Source organism: Scylla paramamosain, chromosome 9, assembly GCF_035594125.1.
Source record: "Scylla paramamosain isolate STU-SP2022 chromosome 9, ASM3559412v1, whole genome shotgun sequence".
Classification (NCBI taxonomy): domain Eukaryota; kingdom Metazoa; phylum Arthropoda; class Malacostraca; order Decapoda; family Portunidae; genus Scylla; species Scylla paramamosain.
The window spans coordinates 16,115,166-16,135,000 of NC_087159.1; the positions used below are offsets into that span (position 1 = coordinate 16,115,166).

At 36.4% G+C, this 19,835-nt stretch overlaps 2 protein-coding genes across 5 annotated transcripts in view; both read right to left on the reverse strand.

The window, feature by feature from the left end:
* Positions 1-54: 54 nt before the first annotated feature.
* LOC135103678 (uncharacterized) lies at positions 55-2,755 on the reverse strand. Of its 4 annotated transcripts, none has more exons than XM_064010248.1 (6): positions 2,506-2,755; positions 2,222-2,374; positions 1,948-1,995; positions 1,203-1,380; positions 810-976; positions 55-630 (listed from the first exon to the last, which is right to left on the reverse strand). In XM_064010248.1, the coding sequence occupies exons 2-6, from the start codon at positions 2,323-2,325 to the stop codon at positions 429-431; spliced, it is 699 nt and encodes a 232-aa protein (XP_063866318.1). In that variant the 5' UTR covers positions 2,326-2,374; positions 2,506-2,755; the 3' UTR covers positions 55-428. The 4 variants fall into 4 exon arrangements, with proteins under 4 accessions (XP_063866318.1, XP_063866316.1, XP_063866320.1 ...); XM_064010246.1 differs by having other exon boundaries at positions 55-634; positions 2,506-2,749; XM_064010250.1 differs by lacking the exon at positions 1,948-1,995 and having other exon boundaries at positions 55-634; positions 2,506-2,750.
* A 229-nt stretch (positions 2,756-2,984) lies between these two features.
* The window catches only part of LOC135103682 (glycogen [starch] synthase-like), a 34,478-nt gene continuing 17,627 nt past the window's right edge, over positions 2,985-19,835 (reverse strand). Inside the window, exons 8-12 of the mRNA XM_064010254.1 lie at positions 12,370-12,562; positions 11,346-11,520; positions 9,495-9,706; positions 8,784-8,984; positions 2,985-6,502 (exon numbers count right to left, since the gene is read on the reverse strand). Of these exons, the coding sequence (XP_063866324.1) occupies positions 6,449-6,502; positions 8,784-8,984; positions 9,495-9,706; positions 11,346-11,520; positions 12,370-12,562 (835 nt within the window). The 3' untranslated portion in view covers positions 2,985-6,448. The remainder of the gene's footprint in view (positions 6,503-8,783; positions 8,985-9,494; positions 9,707-11,345; positions 11,521-12,369; positions 12,563-19,835) is intronic.

A 19,835-nucleotide genomic window follows, 5' to 3' on the forward strand; every position in this document is an offset into this window, starting at 1 on the left:
AAAAATGTTCACGATGGACCTTGCAGCCGATCATTGGTTCAATAAATAAAAGAGTGCCATATGTGTTTATTTGATTTTTCATAACCAAATAACTAACATGATTGCGCTGTGCGTGGCGAAATATGAGGAGCAAAGGACATGTAGAGATGGTGGGGAGAAAACAATTTATAATGGGATGTTACTGTGATGGAATTTCTGTGAATGAGGAGGGGTACATTATGGATGGGAATGAATGCAATGAGGTTTGCGATAACCTTCACTGTACATAGGCAGCCTCGACGAGAAGTGTTCTAACATTTCCTGTAGCTTATGGTAGTAAGGGACTCGTCAGTCATACTGAGGGCAGTCGTGATGACGCCACTCACACCATGCAGTCATTTGAATGGTGACGCCCGCTGCTCAGAGGAGCGTGAGACTCGCCACGTCCATTATCTCCTCCAGGACTGACTGGTAGGCGAGGGCAGGCAGCGTCTCATCGCGGGACACACCTGGATAGCGGTAGGCGAGCGGCACCGCGAGGCATTGAGAGAACCGAAGGGCGCATCCTTCCTTCCGTGCCCCAGCTTGTCCTGCTTCTTCCGCGTCGGCAAACAGTGTTGAGTTGACCTTAAGCAGCCACGAGGCAGCATTCTGACTGAGGAGAGATGTTTATTCAGAACAGGCGTATGGGAAGCAAGATGAGATGTGCTCAACCTCAACCATGGAGACTTTTCTTCTTTAATCGACAATTATGGCAGGTCATCACGTTCACGGCAATGGTACACTGCGACTCTACTACAACAGTCATAGCTGAATTGTTACTCACGTACCTTGCTACTCTGGACACCACTTCCCCGAGAGGCCCGGCGGCAGCGGCCTCTTCGGCACCTTCACACACAAACTTATTGGCGCATTCCTGGTCCTGCGCTGCCAAGGCGTTGAGGAACCCGCGCAGGAGACTGTAACTGGCTGAGGCCGCTTCCTGCATCTCCAGATCCTGCAAGCAAAGGATATCTTCTACAATCACCACTATCGCATAAATACCAGTGGCGTCGGTAATATACAAGACTTCTCTTAAATCAAACATCGTATCAACAAACCTAAAAAATAAATAAAAATAGATTGTCTTCTTTTTTTTTTCGCATAAGTCGTTGGTTACAAATGTGTAACACCACTAAAAGAAAAGGCCCTCAGTTGCAAGTCAATCTACGAATGTTGGTTACTTGACAGGTCAAATCAGTGACTTCATTCTCAGCTTCGTCCGTCGCCTCTCTGCGTCGTCTCCCTGTCTCGTTCATGTTTTGAAGCTCCATCACGAGATCCAGCAGCGCCAACAAAAACGCTAGGAATCCAAAGATGCTGAACGAGTCTGTGCAGCTGCCGTACATCCGCCCCTGCAGGCTGATGAGGGAAAGAACGATGTAGTAAGCTCTATGAAATACATGATAAGTTGATTAAGTTTACTGTTTATCTATACTTAGTCGCATTTTTTTAAATATTTTTTTTATCTATTCATTTATTTATATATCTATTATTTAGTTATTTTATTTATTTATTTATCTATTTATTAATTAATTTATTTATTTATCTATTTGGACACGTTCATTGATATGAAATAAGGACCCTTCTTTTAAACACCGCTGCATTTATCTTCGCTACTAATATTGAGGTATATTAGAAGTTATTGGAGGTTTCAAGGATGCTTTCTTATTCTAGTAAGTCTTCCAGATTATCATGTATCATAAACAGGAAAAGGCACACATGAGAACCCGACCAATCATCTGTATGTCCTTTGAAAATAGTCACAATGAGGACTAAGAAAGTTTCAGAATACGAACTCATGTAGCCATTTATTTTTCCCTCACAAGTGGTAGGCGAGCGATGCGTATTTAAATGCTATGCGACAAGCGGGAATTGCAGTTATAATTATGTTGGTTAAACTCCCTTAGGAAAACTGCAATGAGTTACCTGTAGGATGCTGAGGCCAAGTGTGACTGAATCTGCTCCAGGACAACACTACCAAGGGAAAGTGCAAAATTAATTATTATACTTCGTAAATGACCATGCAGATGCGTGGACTGATATATTTTCATTAGAAAATATATCAGTGATGATAGTGCTGATGGTGATAATAATAATAATAATAATAATAATAATAATAATAATAATAATAATAATAATAATAATGAATGTGATGACGATAGTGAATAAACCAAATCATAATAGTTACATGCATGCATACCTGGCCACATCAGAAGTCGTCATCTCATCACCATCATCACTCGCTTCACAGACCCCAGCCACCCCCAACACCACCACCACCAGAAGTGCATCCACAGCCACCATCGCCGCGGAGGAATATTTGATTTACTTTTATACACGTGTTGCTTGTAATCTGTAAAGGCGTTGTTTTTTTGTTTAGACAAACTCGATAACTCAGTGACTAATTCCTCAGCTTACTGTAGACATGAATAATACAATAGGAAGCTAAGCCGCTTTGGTCTTCACTCACGGCCGTCCACCAACCTTCTGTCTCACAGCACACACGCGCCACCGCAACGTCACGACTCGCCTCCCACGACACACTGACCCACTGATGTCTTCGTCATCTCGTGCTCACCCGCCCATTCCTCGATGAGCTTAAGTCACACCTAAATGGGACCAGTAGAGTTATGTTGATTGGCGAGTCATATTTTAGCTACAATGTATAGTTAACGTAGATCCGAACAAATTTCATAACTAATTACTAAAACAGTTGTCTCCTTCACTAGAGGGTCACCATTATAGTCTGTCGGCGACACTCCTAGAGGATATTGCTCCTACAGCGAGAATCCGGCCTTTTTTTTTTTTATGAAAGGAAGTGATGGGTTAAAAAAAAAAAGTAAAAACAGTGATAATTTTATGAATAGAGAATAAACAAATTAGTGATGTAAGTTCACTATTTTTTATACCCATTAATTTTAGATTGTCACTTTCAGAGCCTATGAAGGATAGAAACGCCAGTCTAAAACTCATTCAGATTTTATTTTATCTATTTTTTTTTTATCATCTGCAGATTGATTTGACAATCATCATCACAGAAGTACCATTTATATACAGTATGCTACAGACTTACAACATAACAATGGACTCATGGACTATTGGCAAATGCATGAACCATGACAGGTGAAGGAACTGATGTGGCTGAATCATCACTGATCTGCATTGCTTCTAGCAGCAAAAATTTTGTCAAATTGCAAGACTAGACATATCAGCTGTACATTACGAGTACACTATGCTGAGATTTTTTTCAGGTTTTTTAGTGTCATGGAAGGAATTACAAAAGGACAGTCTGATATAAAAAAATGATGAAATGGCATTGGCAACTGTCCCTGAAAATAAGGAAAGCAGATTACCGTCATTACCTGCTTAATTCATGTACCATTCACCCTTCACAAACACACCTCAAGAATCAGTCACACCTTGTTTGCACTACATAACTTCTTCACAATACCAGCCTGTCATGCACATCATTCTGTAACTCCACTTGCTGCTAGTCCTGTGAAATCAAGCACTTGTACATAAAGATGACAGCTTACCATTATGTAGGCAAAATACAATGACAAAATACATAAATCAGGGAGAAATGAAAATTCTCTTACATGCTTGATTGTAAACAAGTTCAAAGCTAGATGCAAACATTGCATGGTAGTGTGTATGTGCATATCATATACAGAACAAAAATTTTGAGTGAATTCCTTACAGATTTAACTTTTCTTTTACAGTCTAGACAAAAGAAAAAATATACGATAACTAAATTTATGTCAACCTAATCACACTTTTTTTTCACAAAATGAGGAGACTCACATTTGGTAAATAACAAAAGAAAAATATTCTACACATAAAAGTGCCAGAAACCACTAAGGATTCATACAATTCAGTACCCAGACAGAGCCAAGCATACTTCACAAACCACACTCCTTGATGGCACATTATGTGAACCATCTACACTGTTTTATGGCACCTTGAGGTTTATGAAGTCTGAAAATTTACATCAGCTCATCTCATCTTAAAAATAAAGTGGGTTTCTTTTCAATAATCCAGAGAGTCTTTTTACCAGTTCACTATAATACTGACACCTACGGTATATTTTGATCAGTCACTACAGAGTTGTGTCCATTATGGATGTTTGTGCTGCCTGGAGTTTGTACAAAGTGTAGAATGTTTCAATAAATACAATGGTAACTAACATCAAAATTGATTTTGGTATGGGATGGCTGGCAAAAAAATAAAAATATCAGCAATATAATCATGTAGTATATTAAAGTATTAGCAAGACAATGCTGACTGAGTTGGCACATTTTATATACTGTATATTGTCCTATTTCTGATTCATACATTGTTTCTGATTCCCATAACAAAGAGATTCAAGAGATCCTCTATAAGCTCTAGATAAATTAGTTATGAAAAGCTGTTAACACAAGTAGTCTCATTGACCACAAAGTGACGTGTTCACTCAAGGTAGCAGTACACAGGAAATAACTCTTATCAAGTCATGTTTGTCACTGCAATTTCCTTATGCAAAGATATATCAGTAAAATCTTTGGTTAGGAAAATTGTGTTACCTCTTTATGCTTTAATGAGCTTGTATTTAAATAGTTAGATTAAGGCATGGTGCTGCCATGCACATGTAAGCACCCTTCCACTATGCTGATGTACTTTTAGTGAATTGATATGAGAGACATATGGTAAATACATTTAGCTCATTCTCTCTATACACATGTAAACCCTCTTTGTTCAAGGAAAGCAACAGGTTAACAATATAGAAATTGCTCATGATGTAAGTAAATTTGACAGTTACTGTCAACTGAAACTTTTCGTGCTATAGCATCTTGATAATCTTCATACAGCAACGTAAAATAAAGGGTGATATATTTTTTTTTATTTATCATATCTGAATATCAAATTTGTTTGTAATTAATCTGATGCATAATAAATAACTACTGTGTGTGTGTGTGTGTGTGTGTGTGTGTGTGTGTGTGTGTGTGTGTGTGTGTGTGTGTGTGTGTTTTAGAATTAGGTAGTTAACATGACATATTTCAACAATAATGTCACCAAGACCAAGTATTTCACAGAGATTGAGGAAGAAACTGCAAAAGATACATGAAGAATTGCATAAGCCAGTAGAAGAGAAGCATTGATGCAAAGAAATATTCATCTCACTTCAGTGTCACAAGAAATATTGCATTACACAGTTTCAAAATAACTTTATATATTTACTAACTACACCCTAAGTAACCTGGGTAGACTGGTGTACCACATACTGTTACGTGCTATGATAAAGACTAGCAACAGACTTCTTACTTGACTACACAAAAATGGCAAAGAACTGAGGGAAAGCTGTCAGTCCACCAGGCATTTCCTTCCCTAAATGTTGAGAGCAAGCAGCTTAATGTGGTTTCCTTCAATATGCTGAACATACGTATAACTCACTTTTATCATAATACATTTAAACTTTAATTTAGGAGCAAGTTAACAGTCTATAAGAAGAGGAGCAAAACACATGACTTAGCTTAACATAAACAAGCCATAGTACATAGCTTTTGGTTACTTTGCTAAAATGCAATACAAATTTGGATTACTTTAATTCTTTCTTTCAGCAAATATAACTAAAGTCCCTAAATATATTAATACATATCCTTCACATTTTTCATCCTACATTTTCATTCCATTGTGGATATAAAATTTTAAGCCTTTCTTTCAACTTATTCTTACACCAAAGTATATACAGTACAGAGTAAATGACCTCTTCAAAGCATTTAGTGCAAACAGTCAATGGCTTAAATCCTTAAAGATTTGTTACCTTGGATGACTGAATGAAACTGTCTTGAAATACAAATTTCAAACTTCCCTCTGGCATGGAATAGCTCAGCCGTTCAGTAGTACTTTCAAGCGCAATTCTCTCTCTCTCTCTCTCTCTCTCTCTCTCTCTCTCTCTCTCTCTCTCTCTCTCTCTCTCTCTCTCCTTGCATATCAGATATTATCTACATAAAATCAACATCAGACACAAACAGTCTCTAGTGTAAAAAGGATCATCAAAAATTTAACAAGATTGAAACCAGATATGTAAATCACTATGTAGTTTGGCAAATCAGAGAGCAAAATCAAACCAGCTGATCAATAAATTACTGCCCCTCTCTTAGGACTGAAATCACTCTATAAAAAAACATTTTGGTACAGAGCCTCAACTTTGTCCACCACAATGTCACACAATGTGACTCATAATTTTAGTGCAAACATGTATGCAATTTGAACAAGATTACAACCAAGCTTTCAGAATATTGCAGCCAACAACCATTAGTTTCTTTTTTTTTCTTTTTTTTTTTTCAAGAAAAGACAATGAATTCTTCTGCCTCACAAACTCCCACTGGTGTGATGTTGTAGCACTCCTGACATATTATGTTCACTCCTAGAGGACTTTGAGGTGCTTCTACCTGCTGCTGACAGTGCTGCCATTTGCACTAGCAACTCCAAGCTCCTCCAGCTGCAACAGAGAACACCAAACCATTAGTGATCAACTATGAATACCCTAATACATACCTTAGGTGTGTGTGTGTGTGTGTGTGTGTGTGTGTATGTGTGTGTGTGTGTGTCAACTATAGAAATCCAAAGTAAATTTTAAACAGATGTTACAAGGATAATTTTTTTATAGGACAGGTAATGGTGTACACTAAAGTGACCTCTGAGGCAATCTGAGGTTGTAGAAAAAACAACATATATCCAAAGTTGTTCACAAAGGACAAGTCATAAGCATAAAGGCTATTGGAGCTGATGTTATGGCACAGAGATATGTATGGTTCATTGAGTAACACAGGTTTTACAGCATTTTAAAATGTAGTCTGTGAGGACAAAGGGTCACAAATGGTTCAAGAAATTGTCAGCGCAGCAAACTCTTGTTCACCATAACAGGAAAAACCTTTTGTATGCAGTGCAGCTCTAATTGTAGGATCAGCTGTACATCATGACACTCACCATTGCCAATCATCTTCTGATTGGTTAATCTAATACTGCTGTAATTAATGTAATAAAAGTATTTTTCTCTTTGATTTAATTCTGGTATATGTTTATGTTAACTTAAACTCTAAAAAAATGTATTTACAAAAATATTACAAAGATCACTTATTCCTTTGCAACTGCGGATAAAACAAGTATAGGAAACCTTCCACAATTCATAGCTGCAACTACATTATGTGCCTTACACCCACTGCACCAAGCCCTAACAGCAGAGTTATTTTACCCCTCAGAGTTGCATCGGCTGGTCAGACAATATGCAGGAGAACCTCCCCATCAAGATCCCCAAATAAATAATGTATGCAGTATTCTACAATATGCTTCCAACAAAATATAACATGAGAACAGAATACAAAAATAATAACTTTATATAAAAACTCAATCAGCTTGAGAACCAATCATTAAACTCATAAAGCATGACATTTTCTGTAATGTAACTTACACACGACACTTAATAGTAAAGGTAGCACAATTTTTTGCATTAACAGATAAGTTAATGTGAATCAAAGCAAATAAATAGTAAAATGAAGAGTATAAAGAGAAGGGACTTAGTCAAAATGAGTTTTATTAGAAAATGAAAGAAGATATGAAGAATATGAAAAAAAAGATAAGGACAGAGCAAAACCTGGTTTTTCACTTTGCAGACATTGGGGCTTCACACTTTATGACTTCCTACACTTACAGAAACTTCCAATATAGGAGTGTTCTGTTGTAAATACTGCCAGTTTAGTGAGCTCTGTAAGTCTTGCCATGGGAAGGCAGCCACTAGGCAGGCCTTCCTAAGACCAGCACCTCATACGTGAAGTGAATGTTAAGTGGAGAGGGCTGTGTGGAAGATTACACTCAGGGTTTGCCAGAGAAGACTCCTCTAATATATCATCACACTCTTAACTTGCAAAATATGTACTTTAAATATACATGGTAGGAAGAGAGTGAAACATGAAAGAAAATAACTTACTGAACTGAACTTAGTTTAGCTGATGATTTTTTTTAAATGTATTTAACATACGGTCTTTTCTAAACAAGTTTAAAGTTTTGGTTTGGAAGATGAATGCTAGCAAGGTGAAAAAGTTTATCTACAATTGTTATAAAACTAAAGTTCTTTAGATCTACAACAAATTCTACAGCAACACTCTTGTCAATATAAGTTCATATGTGAAAATAAGTAGTTTCTCTATGCACTACTGTAATGATCCAAACATAGAAGCCTCACAATTGTCTAACCACGTGAAAAATAAGGAAGCTTGTGAAATTCCAAGCAACTGATCCAAGTGGTGAGGAAAAGTTGTAAAATGACCCAAACATAGAAGCTCCACAATTCCACTGAAGCAAGAAGTGCACTTATTGCTTGACTGTGATACTCTGGGATTTCATGCTTGGGTCCTGAGTTCAGTACCTGACACGGCACCTTTCTCCTGAAGTTCAGATTTATGCCAGCTTCTGGATCAATTGCTAAGTATTTCAATGTACTGAGTGAGTTATAGTTATGCCCTAGTCTGAGGCAATACAAGTGAGAATGTAGTGGTTTGAGTTGATACAATGTTGTGTGTTTTACCATAGTGTTATAATGACAAGCATTTAATGAGTTAAAGAATTAAGAATGGTGGGTCTGTGGATATCTATCTGCTCAATGGTTATCTACATACCTATATAAGACTACTGTATATTTAATGTAGAACTATAGCATAATACCAAACTACAAGCTGAGCAATTCTAACTACTGAAGTTGATCAATACCACAGGTAACCACTCACCTCTGCCTCACTGTCAATGCTGTCCTCATCATCTGAGCCCACCTCAGAGGGTGCTGGGGTGGTGGCTCGAGAGGAGGTGGGTGAGGGAGGTTCTGAGAGGGGACGAGGGTAATTGAGGCGACCTGCACCAGCAGCTTCCTCCTCTGGGGCCAGTTCAGGGTACATGATGCCAAGGGAGTGTTGCCGGGCCTGGCGGTAATACTGTGGAAACAAGGTAAAATTATTCTTTGACCAATAATCCTACTGAGGCAAAATGAAGCTAGCCCTTGGACAAAAATACTGTGCATACAAGAGAAAATTATCTTCCTTTATTTTCCATCATGTTTTGCAAAACTTCACATCAATGTTTCTTTAAATCTACTATTAAGAAATAGTGCAAATGTTTATAAATTTGTCACATATAATGTAATATAAGATGGAAAAATTTGCATTATAGAGTAAGACTGATTATCATCATCAAATTGAAACTTATTTGAAAATCTAAAAAAAAATAAACAGCTGGATGTTAAGCACTATATTATCAACCAACATTTATAGAAAATAAACATGCTTTTTCCAATAAGAAAAGGAGTATTTCTGCTTCTAGAATCTATGCAATAAAATGAAGTCCATCTCATTCATGATCTCTTCATCCTTTGCTCTGATTCTTGATCTACTTGATTCTATCTCTTCATCCCTTCCCTTATCTACATATCTTAATCAACAACTCACAGTGCCAAGGATCTTCCAGTCCAGCAGTTCTGAGAGTCTCTCTGTTCTGTTCCTCTGAATAATTCTCTGACGACGGTTCAGCTGCACAAATTCAAAGAGGTTCTGAGCAAGTTGTCTGACAGATTCCTCAAGGCCAATGTAGCGTCGGTCAATGATGTAGATACCGTAGCTCATGGGATCTGCTATGTGTTCTGCCATGAAACATCCAAAGCCTGCAGAAAACACAAGCAGTTAGAATGCATGATAGCTGGAGTTTACTTAAATAATTTGCATCACAATTACAGGACAAGAGATAAAGAACTTGAAAGATATCATGATGTGTAGAAAGATGAATTCAAGAAATTTTGATATACTATGCCAAGTATAAACTAAATCATTACATAAATTTCTAGAAATAACTATCAGCCCATCTAAGTAAAAATACAGTATTTCCCTCAGAGGAAGGTGGCTTATTGTTGCAAATATAATTACAATATAGATTTAATCATATGAGAATATAATTCATGAGTTATGAATATAAACACCAAACTAATTAAAGACCTACAATATATAAAAATATAATGTAATGGGTGAATAAAATAAAATAAAATAAAATTGATATTTATATATCATGCTAACATCCCTAAAGGGACACCTCCAAGACAAGATATTACATTTAACATCAATGTAAGAATAAAAATACAGAGATACAGAAAGGAGTTTGCATTCCCCTTACTCCCTTTTAGTTAACTATGGTAACACATGGGGAATACAGTAACAGTATTCCTTTTTACCCTGCCAGGCCATGTTTCTCCTATCACAGAAGGCTTCAAAATTATGATGAATTAGTATGCAAGGAGATAAGACCTGCACTGTCAATGAATGCTGATTTTGTGCCATGGCGACACATGCTACTTGAGGAGCGCATTTTTCTTAAGGCCTCTCAGCAAGCATAAAAAATTGGCTGGGACAAATTGATTTATTGGCATCTCAAGTGCATCTTTCCTCCTCATTCATGCCCATAGTAACAATGACCAGTATTAAGCAGATTACCAATATTAGTGTCCATTGTGTCCTTGGTGATGTGCGATCAGCTCTGTTCTCAGGGAGAAACACATTTTGTTCTGTTCATGTTGTGGTTTCTAATGATGAGTGCAAGGCAAACAAGTCACGGTGATATTATTCAGTCACAGATCTTCACATGCCAGGCTTGAATGATATCAATATAGCAAAGCATGTGAATCTAAAAGCATGAAACTTTCAGAACCTCATATGAAAATTTATCAAGCGAGGTAGTTAGGAACTGTCTTTTCACAACCACAATTGTTTCATCCCTCTATCTTTTATCAAATGGCTTGTACTCGTGGTTTCTCTATGAAGGCAGTTGGACTCTAATTAAGGCAAGGCAGCTAAAGGAAAGTAGTGAGGATGACACCACCATGGCTATAAAAAGACAATTCCTCACTGCCTCCCTGGAAGTTTTGTGTTTTCCAATTCACATGTTTTGCTACATCGACACCATCCAAGCCCGACATGTGAAAGTTAAACCACGTTACTGTGACTTGTCTACCTTGCACTCATCACTACAAACACTACAAAATGAACAGAACAAAATCCATTTCAAGCCAAGAAATAAGGCAGTTGTGCATCACCAAAGGAACAATGAATGCTGACAGTGGTGATTAATACTGGTCATTGTTTTTATTGGCTTAAGTGTGGAGGAAAGAGATACTTAAGTCAATTTGTCCCAGCTTATTTTTTATGCTTACTGGGAGGCACTAAGTAAAACGCACTTCCTGAGTAGTATTTACAACTGTGACACAAGAATGTAACTTTGAGAGTAATAACTATAGAAATATACTCAACACTTACCAGACAAATTGGTGGTGACAGAGGGAATACCCATTACAGTGCACTCAGCAGGTGTGTATCCCCATGGCTCATAGTAAGAGGGGAACACACCCAAATGACAGCCTCTTACAAACTCCTCATAGTCCATTCCAAACAGAGGGTTAGTCACAGATAAGAACTCTGGATGGAATATTACCTGGAGGGAGGAAACATTATACAGACTGAATAAGGTTTACATAATCCATAACTATATAATATAATATAATATAGATATTCAGTTGAGAAGCTGTATATCTAAAACCACAACAGAATGATTTTGTGTAAATGCGGTAATACATATAAGAAAGTCATAAAAAAATGGTAATACTATATTTGATGCTTTTTCTTATTGAAAATATCCAGAACAAATTATTTACATGCGTCTTACAAAACTTAGGTAGGTGGTTGGCTTTCAATGTCATAAGTCATATAAACCATTTCACTTCAGCAGTCATATTCATTACTGAAAAAACATAGTAATGCCATTCATTACTTTCAGAAAGACTTAACCACATCATATTTCATCCTTGCCTCTTGGTACAGTCATGGTCAATACTTGAATACTTAAACACTCACTTCCACAAAATCTAGTACCTTCCCTCAACCTTAAGTTAGCCATTGTTAATAAGTGAGTAGCATTAAATACTCATTTCCACTTAATCAAGTGCTCTCCCTCTCCATCTCAAGTCCTCCAATGTGCTAAACATCACCTAATTTTGTATGGAGACAGTCAGCAGATCAAAGGACTTAACACTGTGAAAAAGCACAACACACAGTGGATGTGATGATGGAAGATTCCCCAACTTCTTGCCTTGCTTATTTCACTGAGTAAATTCCATAAAAATACTTAATTAATGTCATGTTTTTTATAATATAATTTCTTTGTAATGATGTCATATATTTGTTTTCTATGAATACACCATGCTGTACTGTTGGAATGCATAAAACTACTACCATCACTGAAAACTCATGACTCACAAAATGCAGCCAAGCTAATGCTCCTCACCTTAACTCTGTCATGAGGGTCGTTGAACAATCTACACCTCCGCAGGGCATTGAGCACAGGGTCCACCGTATCATCACACACATTATGGGTGGTGATGGGTGGCAGGCTCTTCCTCTGTGCAGCAAAGATGCACCGCTTCAATCTGACTGTCTCTTCCTTGAGTAAAAGCTCCTCAGAATCAGGAAGACGACCACTGCAAATCAGTATATCTTACATGTGATACCTTTCATGTGTATTTTTACCTTCATATTCCTCTATGAAGATATTCAAACTCTTTACAATCATATCAACATCTCAAATACAAGTCTTGATAAACTGAGATATCTAAAATTATAGCAACAAATGATAATCATAACAAGCACTAGGAATAGAAAGTATAAATTATTGGATATCACTACAAGCACAAGATATAAAAAGTAAATTAGTAATAAAAATGCTATAATAAGTAAAGATCAGCTTATTGTAAAAACAAATACAAATATGGGAGATTTCCCATATTTGAATGATAGAGAGGTTAAATTAGAATACATGCACAGAAACTGGTTCAAATCCACTACATAATTATTTAAGAATTGCTTAGTCAAGAGTTTCACAGGTTATGGATACAAGACAACAGATATTATGTAAGTTTGTTTAATAAAGACTAACTACTGCACTCCTTCTGATAAGAAATTTACAAAATGACACACCACTTAACATATGTACAGTCAGCTCCCTACTTGATGAAGGAGCTTTCCTGTCTATATTTCTAACAAAACCAATACCTGTCATCTTTTTTTTCATGCCAGCTTGAACCACCTTTGATGTGCATCTTGAGCCTGAATTCTTCCTCTCCCCCTCCACATCCCCCCATGCTTCTCATACTTCCTTCACACCCCCTTCCTCTCTCTCTCTCTCTCTCTCTCTCTCTCTCTCTCTCTCTCTCTCTCTCTCTCTCTCAGGCAATTAAATTTATTTTATAAAAAAATAATGCAATGTAATTCGTCACTCAAACTCAAGATAAATAAGGCAGGACAGTGTCTTGCAGCCTTTATTTCCTGCCCCCCATCTCTCTCTCTCTCTCTCTCTCTCTCTCTCTCTCTCTCTCTCTCTCTCCAAAAGTTTAACCTGCACACTGACAGCCATTCTAATCATGGATCTGCCCATGATGTTGGCTGATTTTAATTTTTTTTATGCAGTGAAAAATTCTAAACAATGTACAGATGGAAAACATGTAAAATGTGGTTTAGCAAAGTGAAACATTTTTGAAACCCACATTATAATTTGCCTGGTGTGGCTGAATATAATATGGTGAACAGTAATACCAGTGGTATCTATGGTGCTAGCAATTTATGGCCACCACCAATGTTTATGAACATTGTTATGTCAGCTTGGTAATGGTAATTCACCACAATGCCAACGTACATATAAGTGGTAGGCTACTTGTCATATGTAAGGGAATCATTACATTATTTATCTCACTGATTGCTGGGCTACTGCAATTTGTATGAGACTGAGTGTGTGGTGACACTTTTTCCATTGTTTTCATGAAGACACTATTCATAAGCAGTATTGAATCACTTACAAAGTGAAGAAGTGTGTGGTATTCTCTGAAGCAAGGCTCCACACACTCATAACACTGAAATCACAAGTCAGTGCACTTCTGAGGGCATCTTGTCATGTGGCTACATACACATATACAAGCTAGAGTAAGGTTTGAAGTACACATAGTATGTTTTCTGTCAAGTTCAATTAACAAATAAACAGTGCTCAGTGACACAGCACAGCTATCCAAGATGTTGTAAATTTATAGCACTGTCACTGGATGGGTTAATTCATAGACACAAGGAAATGATGACCACTCACCACACACCACATGTGTCGTGCATGATGTGTGTGTGTGTGTGTGTGTGTGTGTGTGTGTGTGTGTGTGTGTGTGTGTGTGTGTGTGTGTGTGTGTGTGTGTGTGTGTGTGTGTGTGTTAACATAGCTGTATTTACTTGGTTGTACTGAACAGGATCTGAGCTAAAGCTCATTTGTCCTGTCTTCATATCTACAGTTATCCAATTTCTCTTTAAATTTGCTCACACTAACAATTATAACCACCTCCTCATTTAAACTATTCCAAAGATTAGTAATGTGATATGGGAAACTATATTTGTTAGTTTCAATGAGACATTTATTCTTCTTAATCTTTATTGTATGTCCTCTCGTACATCTTGTTCCCTCAACCATATGCATCTCAAAAACTTGTCTGTGTATTTACCTAGTTGTATTTACCTAGTTGTATTGTACAGGGCACGAGCCAAAGCTCATTTTGTCCTGTCTCCATAACCATATTTATCCAGTTTCTCTTTCAACATGTGTACACTGTTTGCCACAACCCCCTCTTCCTTCAAATCATTCCAGATTTCAATAGTTCTAGACAGGAAGCTGTATTTCTTGATGTCACTTGAACATCCACACTTCTTTATTTTCTTTCCATGTCCCCTCATCCATCTCTCTCCCTCCTCCATCTGTGGTACCACATAATTTCTGTCTGTTCTTTCTATATTGTTTATTAATTTGTACACTTATCAGGTCTCCTCTTTCTCTTCTGTCTTGTAGTGTTGGTAATCCCATCTCTTCAGTTCTTTCTTCATAACTTAAGTCCTTCAATTCTGGTATCATCTTTGTTGCTATCCTCTGTATTCTTTCCAGTTTCCATATATATATATATATATATATATATATATATATATATATATATATATATATATATATATATATATATATATATATATATATATATATATATATATATATATATATATATATATATATATATATATATATATATATATTTTTTTTTTTTTTTTTTTTTTTTTTTCTATGTGGAGCCCAAATTACTGCCTGTGTATTCCAGTTTAGGATGTATCATACTTGTTATAATTTTCTTCATAATTTCTTTATCAAAATAGTTAAACACCACCTTCATGTTTGTTAACAAGATGTATGTAGAGCTGAATATCCTGTTTGTGTCTTTCAGGTGATAGTGTGTCCTGAATCATTACTCCCAAATCTTTTTCTTCATTACTTTTCATTATTATGTATTTCTCCTCCCATTTTCTACTTCTATAAAGGTCTCTTTTTACTTTTTCTTATTTCCAACATGTGGCATTTTCTGGTATCAAATTCTAGTTTCTATCTTTGGCTCAATGCATGTATCTTGTCAATATCCTTTTGTAACTCCTTATAGTCATTTTCATCCTTTATTATTTTCATTATTTTTGCATCATCAGCAAAAATCAGCAAACAGGTTTATATAACTATTTAGATCCTCTGTCATATCATTTACATATATTTGAAACATGATAGGTGCCAATACAAATCTTTGCAGTACCCCACTTGTCACTTTGTGCCAACTTGAATTAGTGTCTCTGATTAATGTTCTCATTTCCCTTCCTTGTAAATGATCCTCCATCCATCTCAGTGTTGCTCCCTTTAGTCCTCCTCAGTATTTTCATAAATTCTTCCTTCCCTTTCTAACTTAAGCTTCCACATAAGGCTTCTGCGGGGAAATTTATCTAATGCTTTTTTGAGATCCTGGTGTACCACATCAACCCGTCCATCCTCTCTTGCACTCCATCTATTATTCTCATATAGCTCAGTGGATTTGTGACACAGGATCTCCCTTTCCTGAATCAAAATTGGTTTTCTGCAATTATCTTTTCATCTTCTAGATATTCCATCATCTGTCTTCAATTACTATTTCACAAAGCTTGCTTACAATATTTGTTAGTGACACCAGTCTATAATTTAATGGTTCCATTTTATTTCCCCCATTGTATATTGGCACTATGTTAGCTCTTTTCCATTCCCCTGGTACTTTTCCCTCCCTCAATGAGCTGTTAATTATATCCCATATGGGTTCCTCCATTTGTTCTCTGCATTCTTTTAATATTCATCCATTTACTTGATCTGGTCCCATAGCTTTTCTAATGTCCAGCTCATCCAGGAGTTTTTTATTTCTCTTCTCTTTACTTGTATCTCATGTATTCCTTCATTCTGTGATACCACTTTTGGTGCCACAAATTTATTTTTTTTTTTAAACACATTGAAAACTCTCATTCATTAATTCACTCATCTCGTCAGTTGTTTCATAAATTCTTCCTTCCCTTTTTAACTTATCTATGCCACCCTTATGTTTCATTTTCCTGTTTACATATCTATAGAGGAATTTGGGTTCTTTCTTGCATTTTTTTACTGTTACTTTCAAAGTTTCTTTCTTCTTCTCTTCTTATTATACTATAATCATTCCTTGCCTTTCTGTATTTTCTCTAGTATTTCTGTTCAGTTGCCTCATCATTTTCTTCCATGCCCTGTCCTTTTTCTTTTTTTCTATCTACACACCTGGCATTATACTATTCATGTTTCCTGATTTTAATTTTATAACTTGGCACAAACTGTTGAAGTCACCTAATAAGAGTGCTTTGTTACTTTTCCTTATCATCTCTTCTATACTATCTTTTGTTTCTAGTTACATACTTTTAAATTTATTAGTCTCCCATGCATTAGTTTTTGGTGGTATGTATGCCACAGTGATTTTCCTTTTTTCACTTCCTTTGATCTTAATCACAACACTCAATGCTTCTGCCATTCAATCACCATATTCCATTTCCTCAACAACATTATCCTTTTTTATCAATATAATCACTCCTCCTCCCTTTCCTTTCCTGTCTCTCCTCCATGTGCTATATCCTTCCTTTGCAAATTTCAACTTTATTTCCTCTTTTAGTTTGATTTCTGTTAAACATACCACATCTGGTTTATTGTTCTTTAAGTAGTCTTTAAGTTCCAATAGGTTTGACACCAAACTATCTACATTGGTATACATAATCATTAAACTTCTGCTTGGTGACCTTACATGGCATCTTTGTGCCACCATTTCCTCAGTTTCATGTCCACAACTTTCCAGGTGAATTTTCTCGCTTGTTCCTGTGCTCTCTCCTTGTTTTTTGACTGGACCTCTACTCTCAATTCATTCAGTTTACTTCTGTCTTTGTTCATGTCTTTTTATCCATATTTCCTTCATTCCTTCTGCTTTTGCCAATTTTTCTGTTCTTTGTAAGGCACGTTCCACTGCTGTTTGTGACATGAATCTTATTTTCATTGGTTTTGTTCCATTTTCTTCATACTTTCTAATCCTGTAAACCTCTTCAATTTACTCGACTATCTCTTCTCCTTCCTCCACCACTTCTGCTACAATTTCCTTTTCACTTCTTTCTCTCCAGCTATTTTCATGGGTAGGTTCTCCTTGACCCCAAATACCACCACACACATCTTTCTCTGTACTGTGTCTCTCACAAGATTACTTTTTTCCTTTATTATATCAATGACTTGCTTTTCCATATCCTTATTGTGTTTCTGTTGCTGTTGCCTTATCATTGTCTCCATGCCCACCTTTTGTTGTTGTTCTCACTCTCCTTTTCCAACTTTTGACTTCCTCTGTCACTAACTCTTTCACTTCCCCAACCTTAACCTCTCCCACAAAGTTTTCTTTAACTCTTCATTCACTTCCTTGAGTTTCTTAATTTCTTCACAGTACTTCTTATTTAAGTCCACTATTTTTGTCACCTTTTCTCTCAGTTCTTTGCTTTTCTTTTTCTCTTTCCATCTCCTTCTTTTTCATCTCTATTATATCAGTGGATATCTTTTCTACATTGTCACTACCCACTTCTCTTTCTTCCTTCCACACCTTTATCATCGCTGTTAAGCTACGTATTTCTTACTGTATTTTCAATTTTCTTCTTCAATTTTCCACATTCGTTTATTTGTATGAGCTACACTGAGATCCTCTTCCTTGAAGCCCTCAAAAATATCTGGGTTTGTGCCAGCTGCCATCTTCCTGTTGATATCACCAACTGCCAGTGTTTACCTTGTATCACTCTCATTTCTCCCTTTCACCACTCTTCAAGTATTTTCATCTAAGTTGTTCCACCACTGTTTCATCTAAGTTGTTCCATATTTCTATGCTTCTATTTGGGAAACCATACTTCTTGATATCTCTTCTACTTGCTGTTTTCCTCAGTTTCATTCAATGTCCTCTTGTATCTCTTGAGTCCCACACAAATAAGTCTTCTTTGTCAATTTGATCCTTACCCTTTAAAGCTCTGTATATAGCAATCAGGTCCCCTCTTTCTCTTCTCTCTTGTAATGATGGAAGCTTCAATCTCCTTAATCTTTCTTCACAGGTTAAATCTCTCAAACTTGGTACCAAATTTGGGTGCAGCTCTTTGGAGCCTTTCTATTTTCCTTACTTCCTTTTTATTATGGGGTGACCAAACAATTGTGGCATATTCCAGTTTTGGTTGAATCACATATTCCATCAACTTTTTTGTCATTTCTTCATCCATGTAAGCAAATGCCCCTTTCATCTTTCTTAGTAACACATAGGTTTCCCCAACTATTTTGTTTACATGTTTTTTGGGTGATAAATTATCACTTATTGTAGTTCCCAAATCTTTTTCTTCTTTGGTTTTCTTAATTTCCACTTCTCCCATGGTGTAAGAACTTGTCAGTCTTCTTTTGCTTTTTTCTAATTCCATCACCTTGCATTTCTTTGCACTGAATTCCATTTCCCATTTCTTACTCCATTTATATATCTTATTCAGATATTTCACAATCCATATTGTTTTCCATTCTTTTTATTAATTTCACATCATCTGCAAACAGACTTATATAGCTGTCAACCTCATCACTGACATACACCAGAAACATTACAGGGGCTAAGACTGTCTCCTGTGGTACTCCGCTTGTAACTCTATACCATTCTGATTTTTCTCCCTTTATTACTGTTCTCATTTCTCTGTCCCTCAAGAAGTCTGTAATCCAATTCAGGGTGTTCCCTTGCAAAACCCTTATATTTTTAATTTTCTATAGCAGTCTCTGGTGTGGTACCTTATCAAATCCTTTTTTTAGGTCTAAATAGACACAGTCTGCCCAACCCTCTCTCTCTCTCTTGAATTATATCAATTGCTCTACTATAAAAGCTCACTAAATTCATGACACAAGATCTTCCACTTCTGAAACCAAATTGTCTGTCAGTCAATGCATGTGTTTCTTCTAAATATTCCATCCATCTGTTTTTAACTATTCTTTCTGCTATTTTTGCCACCACACTTGTTAGGGACACCAATCTGTAATTCAATGGATCTTCTTTATCACCTCCTTTAAAAATGGGCACAATATTGGCTCTCTTTCAGTCAAGAGGGATTTTTCCTTCCTTAAAAGAACATACTATGGTACTGTGTATACTTTCTGCCAGTTGTTCACAACATTCCTTAAGTATCCAGTTGGACACTCCATCTGGTCCTTGAGCCTTACTTACATCCAAATCTTTCATAATCTTCTTAATTTCACTTATGTCCACCTGTATCTCTCTCATCACATTGTCTCTGTGCCATGCCCTTTCTCCTTCAAATTTCCTTTCTTTGGTCAATACTGAC